Raw genomic sequence first — 11,811 nt, 5'->3', positions numbered from 1 at the left:
ACAACTTTGAACAAGTTTGTAGAAGGAAATTTTCTGATAAAAGGCTTGGAAAATGAGTTATTTGAATTATAAATTGATTTTGAGAATTTTGAACAAGTAGGAAGTTGCTTGGGTTGAACAAACAGACAACTCAAGGGGATGGGGGGGGGGGGAGGTGAGGGCTGACACGTAGATGAGTGCGTTGAAGACAGTGTGCGCGTAAGAACTAGTAACGCAAAGGCTTTGTGAAGGGAAGGCGCTAGGCTGTGCACGAGAGGGCTAAAGACGTGTGTTAGGCTGAGCGGGCGAATGCATTGAATGTTGGACGCAAAGGCTGTGCAATGTGTGCGAGTATGTGCGCAAAGCTGGGAACGCGGGATTGCGTTGAGCATGTGAAGGTGTGCGACTGGATAAGCACATAGGTAGACGTTGACACTCGGTTGATGCTAATTGGCCGCATGATTTAGTCTTAAGCAACCAAGATTTTTTCTAAGTGTTGGACACATAGAAGGTATGTGTTGAGGTGAGGATACCCTACTTTAGAGATGATGTTGAGCTTAATTATACAAGTTAATCTAAAAAAGGATACCATTACAAGTAGCTAAAGTATTTGGTTGTGTCCACAGGATTGACACCAATAGGAGAAGCTTACCAATCTTAAAGAAGTCAAAGCTGTGATTGACAAAGTCAATATTTTTCAAATGTTTAGTAACACATGCTTATGAAATGTTGGACTTATGCTTGTCTATATTCATGATTAAAATATTTCCCAAGCAAGCTATGTTTCATGAAAGCTATCAACGTGCTATGTTTTAAAGGAGTTTATGAGCATGACTTAAGTATTTCATTATGTATTTATCCAAAGAGCATGCGTTAGGGATGAAGCTTGTTAGCAAAAGTATTAAAGCATATATCTTATGATGCCATGCTTTCAAAGTATGAGTTTAATGATGAGACCTAGAATCCGACATTGAAAGACAATGAGAATGTATCCAGACAATAGTACCTAAGGTATGACGATACTTAGTAATAACCATGTGCACATAGGTAGATTCGACATTGGTTGTGTCGATGTCACTCCACCCCAGCTAAGGCTAGACGTTGAAGGATTGAGCCAAGAAGTTCTCTCTCAACTAAGGATTTCAGATGTCTAATGCTTTCTAGATATTACATGTTTCAATAGTTTTAAGTATGAGTTTGCTTGCTGGTTTTCAAATTTAAAGCATGATGTTATACTTATTTAGTCACTCACTAGGCTAATAGCTCACCTCGTTTGAAATGTTTTCTCTCCCCAAGTAGCGGTCAATTTCTCGAGTGGTAACTTTGTTGCTACTCTGCCACTCAAGGACTTAGCTTGGGAAGAAGTTTAGGTGTTGGTTTTGTATATACTCGTACATATGTCATGTTCATATAAGGACTAGGCTAGTTTGTCGAGACCCATTGGTTTTTTGATGTATGTATGTTATGTTTGTCGTAGGATGTATGAAACCCTGTTACTGTTTTTAATTGGAAATGCTAGTTAAACTGTTCTGTATGTACCGTTACGCATGTTTACCAGGGTATCTAAGCAGGTAAAGTAAGGAAGTTAGGCAATAAGTGCTACTAATTGAGTGGTAACTGCTGTAATCACATCCTCTCAATGGTTTAAAGGGTAGTCTGGGAGGGAGTGTGAGAAACATTTAGATGTATATTGTAAAAGATTTATGTAAATATCGATGCAATAGCAAAAATTTTAAAAAGAAATGGAAAATAGTTACGAAATTAAATAACATGAAATATTTACATACAAAATAACTATAAATTGTTTATTATAAAATGAAGTAGATACAAAATTGAAAAATCATAACATTAAATTAACATCACATTACATAATAAGGATAGAAAAATCATAATATTAAGCATAAGAAGGATGTAAAAAGCACAACATTAAATATAACACAACATAATTGAAAAGAAAAAAGAAAAAGAAAAAAACTCTAGAAGTAGATAGAGCTTAAGAAAAAATGAGAGAAATATTAAATAACTCACATCAATTCAAGCCTGAGATAAAATGATGTGAAAATTCAATTGAAAATATTTGAATAAAAATATGTGGTTTCTTGAAAATAAATTTTTTTATGGTAAAGGAGAAAAAAAAAACTTCTATTGAGCAAGCATAACTTAAAAAATAACAATAGAAACTTAAAGTGTCCATGGAAACCTCGAAATTTCTAAATTTCGAGAAATTTAGGGAAAATCGAAGTTTCAAGATTTCGAACAAAATTTTAAACTGTACTCTTAACTGCATACTTAAAGTTTCAAGATTTGATTCAAGAACACTTTTAGTATACTAAAGATTAAGTTAGATTTAATCAGAATATGAAGTTGGAAAGTGTTGAAAATAGGAAAGTTTCTACAATTGTATTTATTAGACTGTTTTCCTATTATGTAGTTTCCTTTCCTTCTTTCAATGGATACTTCTGACTTTTCCTCACCCATTAAGTTTTGTCTAGCAAAACTACAGCATCCTATCTCAAATATCAAGTGCTTGAAAACATTTGATCTTGAAGAGAACATAAAAGTAATATAATTCCATCAGGATGTATCATTTGGGAATTTGGGACAACAAATGAATATTCATTATATAGCAAATGACCAAAAAAGAAAACAATTAAGAATATACTGAAGATAGTGTACAATGGAGGAAGTCTTACAAATGACAATAATAATAAACAAAGCACACAAGAACAAAACTGAAATGATTACTATGAACAACGATGATTGAGTGGAAAATGTGGCCATTGATTGAAGTTGTCGTCATGGTCGTGGCTTATCGGAATGTCGCGATCCACAAAGAATGTTAAGCAAAGGAGGCAGACAAGCATTTCCCCCCCCTTTTTTTTTCTCTGTTGAAGATTTACTCTACTTCTTGAAGCATCCTAAAGAATTTTGGACATGAGCCAAGCTACATAATTGCACAAGAACAACTTCTCTTGTTCCCATTTTCAAACTCGTCATCGGAAAGATCTGCTTCACTGGCAATGGAACCCAATAACAATTAGAAAGAGGAGAATGAGAGAGTGCCTGAATCATAAGAAAACATTCCAGAGAAGAGAGGAAATAAAAACAGGACAAATAAGAGACGATAAAACATATTTGGAATGTGCAAATTAATCTTTTACTCTCGAGGAAATTTACTTCAAAGAGACTCAACTGATTCGAGAATGAAAACTACATTGTACTTGCAAAACTTGAGATGAATAATAAGACAATACTCAGCAGGAAGAACTTTTCTAGGGCTGTTATCTGCAACAATTCTCCAGGCAAGGGCAATCAAAAGAGGAATATCACAGTACTGCCGAGAGAATTCATCACATGTGCGATGTGTGTTCTCCATAAACATATGTATAATATAAAAGTAAATGTGAATGAGCACAATCACTTTAAAGTTAAGATATGCTTCAAGTTTCTTTTTCTACTATTGAAATGATTTAATTTCTAAACTTCAATAAAGAAAATTAACGAATTAATATTCCTTGGCGTTTAAGAGTGAGGAGCAATGCAATGGTACACTGTTTAGATGACTTCTATACCACAAAACAAGCATTGGTTTTTATGAAGAAATACTCTCACTTTATATATATTCTTAGATCAAAAAATGTATTTACAATTAAATCATTCAAATATTTCAAGTGTTTCTTTCTTAACAAAATAGGAACCAAAGGCAATACACGAGCAAGAAGCAATCTTAAGATAGACTATTTAACAACATTACTTATTTAGCTCTCACTTCTTGTAAATTATCTTTCCTTGTTCATCATTCATATAATTTTATTTCACTTTTGTCTACTGGAGAAGTCCTTTGAATTCCAGCTTCTTTCACTCATCTTTGTAATTACACATATCAATAACATTGTATCTTTTCATAAAAAAATAAATTAACAAAATTGTTTCTTAAAAAAAAATGGGTGGAGAGTGGGGAGGATCGTAGGAATTCATGAATCATTTATGTTATAAATGAATCATGAAAACAAATATACTTCAAGAATTAGCAAATAACTTAAATAAAAACATTTAAATTTGAAAAAAAGGGTGAGTTTGTAGGGGGAGAGGCTAGTGAGAGAAGAAATATATATATATATATAAGGGGTTATATGCGACTTGAGAGGAAGTGTGCATCACCATGCAGAGGCTAGATAGTGAGAGAGTTCACAGAGAGATTGGTAAAAGATGGATGTAAAATGAAGACTCGTCTGAGAGATATATGTGCTTTAAAAAGTTAAGCACATGGATCTTAATGGGAATAAGTGTTTGTGGTGAAAGAAAATGGGCGTTGTAAGAGATAGAACATCATATTCTTAATCGATTAATGTAACCCACCAATTGGACATCTCCATGACCTTAAATGCAAGCCGTATGAAGAAAAAATGACAAAACTAATAGAAACTAAGTCAAGTTGATCTATTTGGTTAATTGGCGTCCTACAGTACGGTTTTATATAACTTCAAAACTGATGTGTACACATGTATGTGTATATATTTATTTCTGAAAAGGAAAAGCATTTTAGTGCTAAACACAATATAGTGAACTTCATAATATAGTAATATCAAAGAAAGAAAGATTCTGAGTTCCAAAGTAATGATACAAACAAGACACAATTTCATTAGTGCTAAAAGACTTTTTTTTGGACTGCTAACTATAACTACATTAATTCTAAAAGGTACTAAAACACAATATAAATAACAAAATTCTAGACCAATACAAACTCGTAAAGATGCCGTCCTATTGGAATTAATATCAGGAGTATAATCAGAAAGGGATTTTGTTTTGGATCTCAGCTTTGTGTTTTATTATTCATATTATGTTTTATGTTTTGTCATTTTCTTATGCTTTTGTCTCCCCATTATAGTTTTTTTCCCCTTCTTTTCGACTTTTGAGCATGAGTCTCTCAAGTGTTTGTTTACTCCAAAAAAAAATAAAACTTAGCCAACTCGAATACTTCCTTCCCAATCTCCTTTCTCCCTATTGAAGTTTTGATAGTTTATTTGCATCCAAATTCTACAAGGCCTTTAAAGCACTGACCTAAATTATCTTTTGACCTCATAATAGCAACACTATCTTTAGCCACTTAATCAAATATTGAAATTGAAACTGTTGTAATAATCAATGCCAAAAATTCCAGCTGAAGGACAAAAAATAAATATGTACTAAGAAATTGTGAGAGCGCCAACTATCCATACTTATGGAAGAAGGAGTGAATTAGGCAATGCACAAGGACAGATGGGAAAGGGACGACTATCCTTGTTATGTAGTGTGGGGATCAGCCATAGGGTTTATGTAGGGGTTTTTGGAAGAGAATAAGATGTGGAAGTTTTGAAGAAAGTTGAGGCTGTGGGGGATTTCCAGCTCTCTCGAATGTACTGAGTCATTCATCGTTTTCTTATTTCTATTTTTATTCTTGTTCTTTGGATCTTTTCTCATTGTTGTGGAACTCTCTATTTTTCATTTTGGAATAGAAATATCACGGGGAGGTTGCTATTCCCCTATTTTCTACAACTTGTTGGCTTTTTCTGTTTGCAGGAGAGGAAGATACCTAACAGAAATCCCTTTTGAATTCTTTTGGTCACGTTTCAGCCACCAGGACACAGTCCCAAGAAAAATCAGCTTTACCATTCAAATCGTTACAGCCAAAATTTTCATATTTCCAAGTTTTCTTCCAGGAATGCCTTCATTTGTATTAGTCACCTTTTTGCTAATGCCAATGACGCTTGCTTTTATCAAACAAAGATTATAGAAGCATAAAAGATCTTTTCAACAGTCATCTTTGAAGAAGCAACAGGTCTCAACATTTTAGTCTTTTTATACTTCCGGAGGTTCTATTTTGATCCTAACTCCGAGATCTGTTTTTTAGTTCCTAAAGTAGGCATACAAAACTACTGCAGTAATTAATTTTTTTGTTTAGCATTTAACAAAATTCTGAATCTAATTGGGAAACAGTAGGAAAGAAGCTGGCCCTCTCGGAATTGACCTAATATTTGGTACTCAAGCTTGTAGCTCACTATATTTGTTCTTACTCATGTATGGTGAATATGATACCTGTCAACTTTATGGATAGTTTACTTTGGCTAGCATTTCTGTGTCCAATACTTGAATACTCCAACACTTGTTGGAAACTTATCAGAAACTTATTAGCATCATACATGTGTTAGACACTAGTTATACAAAGTGAAAGTAAAAGTAGATCAAACATTTGTTAGACATGTATCAAATACTTGGTATACTAAGTAGACACATATATAACAAAAAAATAATACATTTTGAGAGCAAAATACAACAAACTAATTTTTTAAATATATAAATTTTTAATTAATTAACCTTAAATTTTCCTATGGTATAAAAATAAGTTGTGTGACTTGTGAGATGAGGCTATAAGTGAGGCAATTGTGTGCACGCGCACGTGTGTGTCCATTTAGATGCTTCTTTGCCTGTTCTAATAATATATTTGACATCCTTGCTTCTCTTTTGGTGGGAGTGGGACACCCTTTTATTGGCACAAAGAAAAGGGTTTGGTTGGCCATTCTTTGAGCTTTCTTCTAAACTTTATAGGATGAGGGTAATAAGCATCTCTTTAGATACTCTTAAAAATCATTTATTGATTTGGTTCTGTCTACTGCTTTTTATTGGTGCAAAAACGAAGCACCCTTTTAAGAACTTTAGTCCTTATTTAGTTTCCAATTGGAAATCTCGTTGTAATCACCTTTAGGTGCTTGGGGTCTCCCTTTATTTTATTTATTCGATGAAATGTTTCTTATCTAAAAATCAATGAAATGTTCTTATCTAAAAATCAAATGATAGATAGAACTCATTGAACAAGGGTTAACTCATTGCCTCTTGAAACGTCGTAATTTCATTTGTTCATCTTCAAAATTTTTCCCAACAGGATTCCAGCCAGAAGTGGCCTCTAAGTTACCTCCAAGATGGCATACAAAGGTAGAGCATGTGAGGGTGCCAACCCTACAATTCTACATTTCTTCTATAAATATTTAAGTTAGCTTGTGCTTATACCACCAGCAGTCATAGATTTAAATATATGCAACTTATATATAAGCATTTTGAGGTCTGAGACAGATTTAAGACTTTGATGAGGTTGAATAGATTTCTCAACTTCCTTATTGTTATGAAGAACCTCCTCCTCAACCTCCCCACTTAATGAAAAAACCCCACTAGCCAAAAACAGGGAGCCAATACTGTTCTTATTCCTTTGCCACTAACTACTGAAAAAAATAAAGTACTGCAATGCCCTATCTTGGCCCACTTAACTTTTTCCTTTAGACTCCAACTGATAGACTCTTGTCTAATCACCTCAACGAACTCTCCTTTCAGAGAATCCCTCTCCTTTCAGAGAAATATCCAAGAGGGGCACCTCCTGCAAGTCAATCACATTGAGTCATTGATTCTATTAATGATCTCTTGTTTGAGTTTTAATATCTCCAAAGAGCTCCCCGTTCCAAGACCTTAGAGCGCTTTTAGATATCTTAACTTTCCCACAAAACGATATCCCTCCCAAATCCCAGGGACCAGCACATTCCACCAAGAAGAAATATAGGCTTTGGAAGAAGGATGCTCTAACCAAATCTTCTCAAAATGGAAAGGGCCCAGACCCCATTTTTGGGTACCTAAGGAAAGGATAATATAGGCTAATTGCATTAAGCCTGACATAAAATGTAATAAATAAACAAAAAACAAAAAATAAAAAATAGAAAGAAGAAGAAGAAGAAAGATAAAAATAACCGTAAACCCTTAAAACAATAAACCCTAAAAACTAAGTGGAGAAAGAAAACCATCATGGTCCATGGACCGGCTACTGGCTGCTACCACGTTGCCGCTGACCCATCTTTTTACCTTCTTCTTCTTCTTTTCCCCCCCAACTTCAGGAAAGAATAATAAATAAAAAAAAAAGGAAGAAAAAAAATCCTTTTAAAAAGTTTTAACTATTCTCCTATATGGCATCTTTTTCCTCACTATAGTCAATCAAATCTTGCTTTAAGATACATCACGTCTCTAACATGTCGGTGTCCAGGTAATTGAATGGTGTTGCTGTATCTGTGACCATGCATCTTAGATACCCACTATAAAACCTCCCAAAAGACATCAGCCAAAACTAATACCAGAATACTGCTACAATTTAGAACTATTTGGACCCAACATCTTTAAGGCAAGAATATTGTTGGAAAAGTCCCAATCAATTAACATTAGCTTAGAGAAAACTAATTTTCTCTTCCAACATCTTCAATAATCAGCCACCAAATTTGGCAACAAGGATGAGGTCAGAAAGGTATCTTCCAACAACAAAGGCAAACTGGCGAGTACAAACAATATTAGGAAGCACCTACCACCTAATACCTTGATTCTGCCTCTAGATTCATTCACTCCTGCAGCTAGGCTAACATGTTTCAGTACAGCACTTTGCTTGGGCAGGTTTATTTAAACAATTAGGGCTTCGTTCACTGGAACAATGATTTCTGTTAGAGATAAGTCGTGGAATATTTCTAGAAAGTCATCCTTAAAGTGTTTTATACCTTTTCAAATAACTTTAAAAGAGTTTTGTATGAACCAGGGCCTTATCTTTTCCAGGGCCATTGAAAGTTTCTAATTGTAATTATTAGGTCTGTGTATTATAAATGATTGACTGACCTTAACGGACAAAATTTCCAACAGTAGTTACATTTAGAAAATACATAAATCAAGGACTTCCAAATATTTCAGTAAGAGATCAACGTATTAAAGAAGTCTGAAGTGAGAAGATTTCTCAAAGTCACCATACACGGAGCTGGAGCATGATACATGATTCATCGTTCACTCCAAAACAGGAAAACTTTGAATAATTTCAATTTTTCACATATTCATAGCTGGCCTCAATGCCTCCCGAGATTATGAGTGAGTCAAAGCTTTTATGACACATAGAAGAACATTCTCTTCCAAACATAGAATGTCAGCATAAGAACAACAAAAATCAGTTCAAAGTGAAAAAGGTAATTGGAATGAAACAGCAGATATTGGGGAAAGGTCAGACGTCTTGGCTTTCTTATCTTTGAACGGGGAGTTTGTTCTTAGACTAAGGAGAAGGGATATTCATTTTTGGAATCCAACCCTAGTGAGGATTTTTCTTGTAATCCATACTTGTTCTTTGAGTGCTAATTGAATTTCTCACTGATCAACGAGTCTATTTTTTCTTCTTTGTGGAAGGTGAGAATTCTGGACAAGGTTCAGTTCCTCAATTGACAAGTCATCCATGGACAATGTAACACTTTAGATTAGCTTTTGAGAAAGATATCTACTTTGATTGGGTCATTTTGTTACATTCTTTATTGGATGAAGAAAACCTTGATCATATTCTTTGAAGTTGCGATTTTGATAGAATTGTTTGGAATCTCTTTTTTTGAGATGTTTGATTTTCAGTTTGCTACACACAGAACTCTTTGAAAGGTGATTGAGGAGTCCCTTCTCCATCCATCGTTTCTGGAGAAGGGGAAGTTTTTGTGGTGTGAAAAGGTCTGTGTTGTGGGACTTGTGTGGTGAGAGAAAGGTAGGACCTCTAGAGGGTTTGGGAGATACCCTAGTGATGTGTGGTCTCTTGTTAGGATCTACGTTTCTCTTTAGGCATCAGTAACAAGGTTGTTTTCTAATTATTCTTTAGATCTTTTTCTACTTGATTGGAGCCCTTTTCATCAGTGGGGTTCCCTTTTGTGAGCTTGAGGCTCGCAGAGAAGGAGCATGATAAAGGAAATCAACAGACGTAAATAACTTTTGTGCTTTAGAAAAAAAATGTATGAAACATCAATACCTGGGCTCAAATTCCCTGATCTCTACAAGTTCACTCCCACAAGCATCAGTCCACTGAACTTTCCTTCTATTAGTAAGACAACGTATATCACCATCCTTTTTACTTATTGTTTCACTTTCATGAGCATTCTGATGAGAAATTGAAATACCATTACTTGGCCTTTTCAAGCTACTTTTAAGGGCTATATTTCTGAAAGTATTACCATCTTCCACATTAGGAAATTCATCTTTCCTCTCTTCGGTACTTATAGGCCCAGGCAAAGAATCATGTGGTAAGGTTGGGCCAACTTTAAGAGGAGAAGGGGAACTGTCGAGCCCTGCGGAAGTGCGACCAAAGCAAACAAAGGAGGCACAGCCGTGGGAAATGTGGTTCTTTGTGGAAGCCAGCTGGAGGTCAGATTCTGATTCTTGGTCCACCAACTGGTAATGATTCCACGGAGAAACTCTCATGGGTTTATCTTCGTCCTTTTGACCCAAAAGGAGAAGGGTCAAACCCTTGCTATACCCAGATGCTGAAGAAGAAAAGAACCCTCCTCCTTCTACTGCCAATAACATTAGTTATACCACATCTGGGGAGCTCAAAATTTATTTCTTGGAAGGCTTCCACCCCTCAAGCAACCAAAGACACCTGTCCACCACCAGTGATCGATAATCAGAACAGTCCACATAATAGTATCAGAAAACAAAATTGAGTATGCAATATTTCTCACAAATGTATAATGTATTCTTTTACCAACGATAGTGTACATTATAAAACATAACAGTGAAGGAAAACCTTCGAGAGTGTGTGTGTCAAAGTGACCATACATAAAGCAACGGTAAAATTAAGGAAAACAGGGGGAATAACACCAAGCAAACATTCACTTAATTGCTACTATTTCGAGTCTTTTAATCAGCAATGTAAACTAGAATGGAAAAAATCGTAAAGCATAAGAATTTAAGGCTTAAATAAGAATCCACAGAGCTGAGAATGGCCTTCAAGAATTTGGAAACCATAGATTTTATGGTAACTGACAGGAGTTAGGAAGCCAAAAACTGTGACAATAAAACGCATACAGTTAAGTCCACCAAATGAAATGGAAAGGATAGCGAGAATCTCATAGAACCGAATCATTGATGTAACTAAAATTTTAGTCTTGGCATTATTATTCAGTAATCCGTCCATATACACCAGAAGGATGCCTCAATCGGTCTCATCGACGTAATAGCACTCATAAATTTAACTAAAGTCAAACAATAAATCTCATAAACGCCACTAAAATCAAAACCACAATAACCCACCACCTGTAGACGTGACATAACCATCTAAGAAGTAAGCAATTCAAACTTCCAAAGAGCTTCTAACTTCAAAGAAGTGATGGAAGATCGAACATAAAAGAAAGTGGTCGTTTTGTTCGCAAAGCAAATAGGGGGGAAAGAAAATGAACTAAAATCGAAATTCGAAATCTTAGATATACTTTATCTCCATTGCTAAACTGGAAACAAGCATACCAGTCACAGCAAGCTCGAATCAACTAACATATTGACTTTCTTAAACTTCAAAAAGAAAGGAAACGCAAGAAATTCAAACATTCGAATTCCACTCCAGCAATTTATCCAAAAAGAAGCGCAAAATCAGATCAATATATGGGAAGAATAGAACGTACAGAACCCGGCAGAGTCGAAAACGAGAGAGATCACCGGAGTTTAAATCGACGGCGCCATGGCTGAAGCATCATTGATAGTGAAAAATGGGGGAATCAATCGCCGAATTTGAGAAATGGAATTGGAAAAAAGTTGAAATGAATTTTTGCTACAAATTATATTAAAGCCAGAAAAGGTTAATAGAGACGAATGGCTTTGTTTGTCTTTGGAGGCGCATGATAGCGGTGGGTCCCACTCTTCATCTTTTTTTAATCTAAAGAAAATTGTTTTTAATTTGGGTCACTCGCTTTTCTTAAAAGCAATGCATTTTTTTAATTTGTTTGATAATTTAATTTATTTAAATTTTTAAAAGGAAAGCTTGCTTTT

At 34.9% G+C, this 11,811-nt stretch overlaps 1 protein-coding gene across 1 annotated transcript; it reads right to left on the bottom strand.

Moving 5' to 3' along the window:
- Nucleotides 1-2,540: 2,540 nt before the first annotated feature.
- On the bottom strand, nucleotides 2,541-11,603 carry LOC120075392. Its single transcript, XM_039028746.1, has 3 exons — nucleotides 11,448-11,603; nucleotides 9,803-10,429; nucleotides 2,541-2,993 (listed from the first exon to the last, which is right to left on the bottom strand). The coding sequence occupies exons 2-3, from the start codon at nucleotides 10,354-10,356 to the stop codon at nucleotides 2,924-2,926; spliced, it is 624 nt and encodes a 207-aa protein (XP_038884674.1). The 5' UTR covers nucleotides 10,357-10,429; nucleotides 11,448-11,603; the 3' UTR covers nucleotides 2,541-2,923.
- Nucleotides 11,604-11,811: the final 208 nt, after the last annotated feature.

This window comes from Benincasa hispida, chromosome 4 (genome assembly GCF_009727055.1).
Source record: "Benincasa hispida cultivar B227 chromosome 4, ASM972705v1, whole genome shotgun sequence".
NCBI lineage: Eukaryota > Viridiplantae > Streptophyta > Magnoliopsida > Cucurbitales > Cucurbitaceae > Benincasa > Benincasa hispida.
The sequence above is the reverse complement of the archived record's forward strand: the minus strand, read 5'-3'. Positions and strand labels throughout refer to the sequence as shown.

What these genes read in the sequence shown, in the direction of transcription:
- LOC120075392 (XM_039028746.1), bottom strand. Translation starts at nt 10,356, where the DNA reads ATGTTATTGGCAGTAGAAGGAGGAGGGTTCTTTTCTTCTTCAGCATCT. An exon ending in ATCAGGGAATTTGAGCCCAG is followed by an intron (nt 2,994 to 9,802) that starts GTATTGATGTTT and finishes TTCCATTGCCAG; the next exon opens with TGAAGCAGATCTTTCCGATG.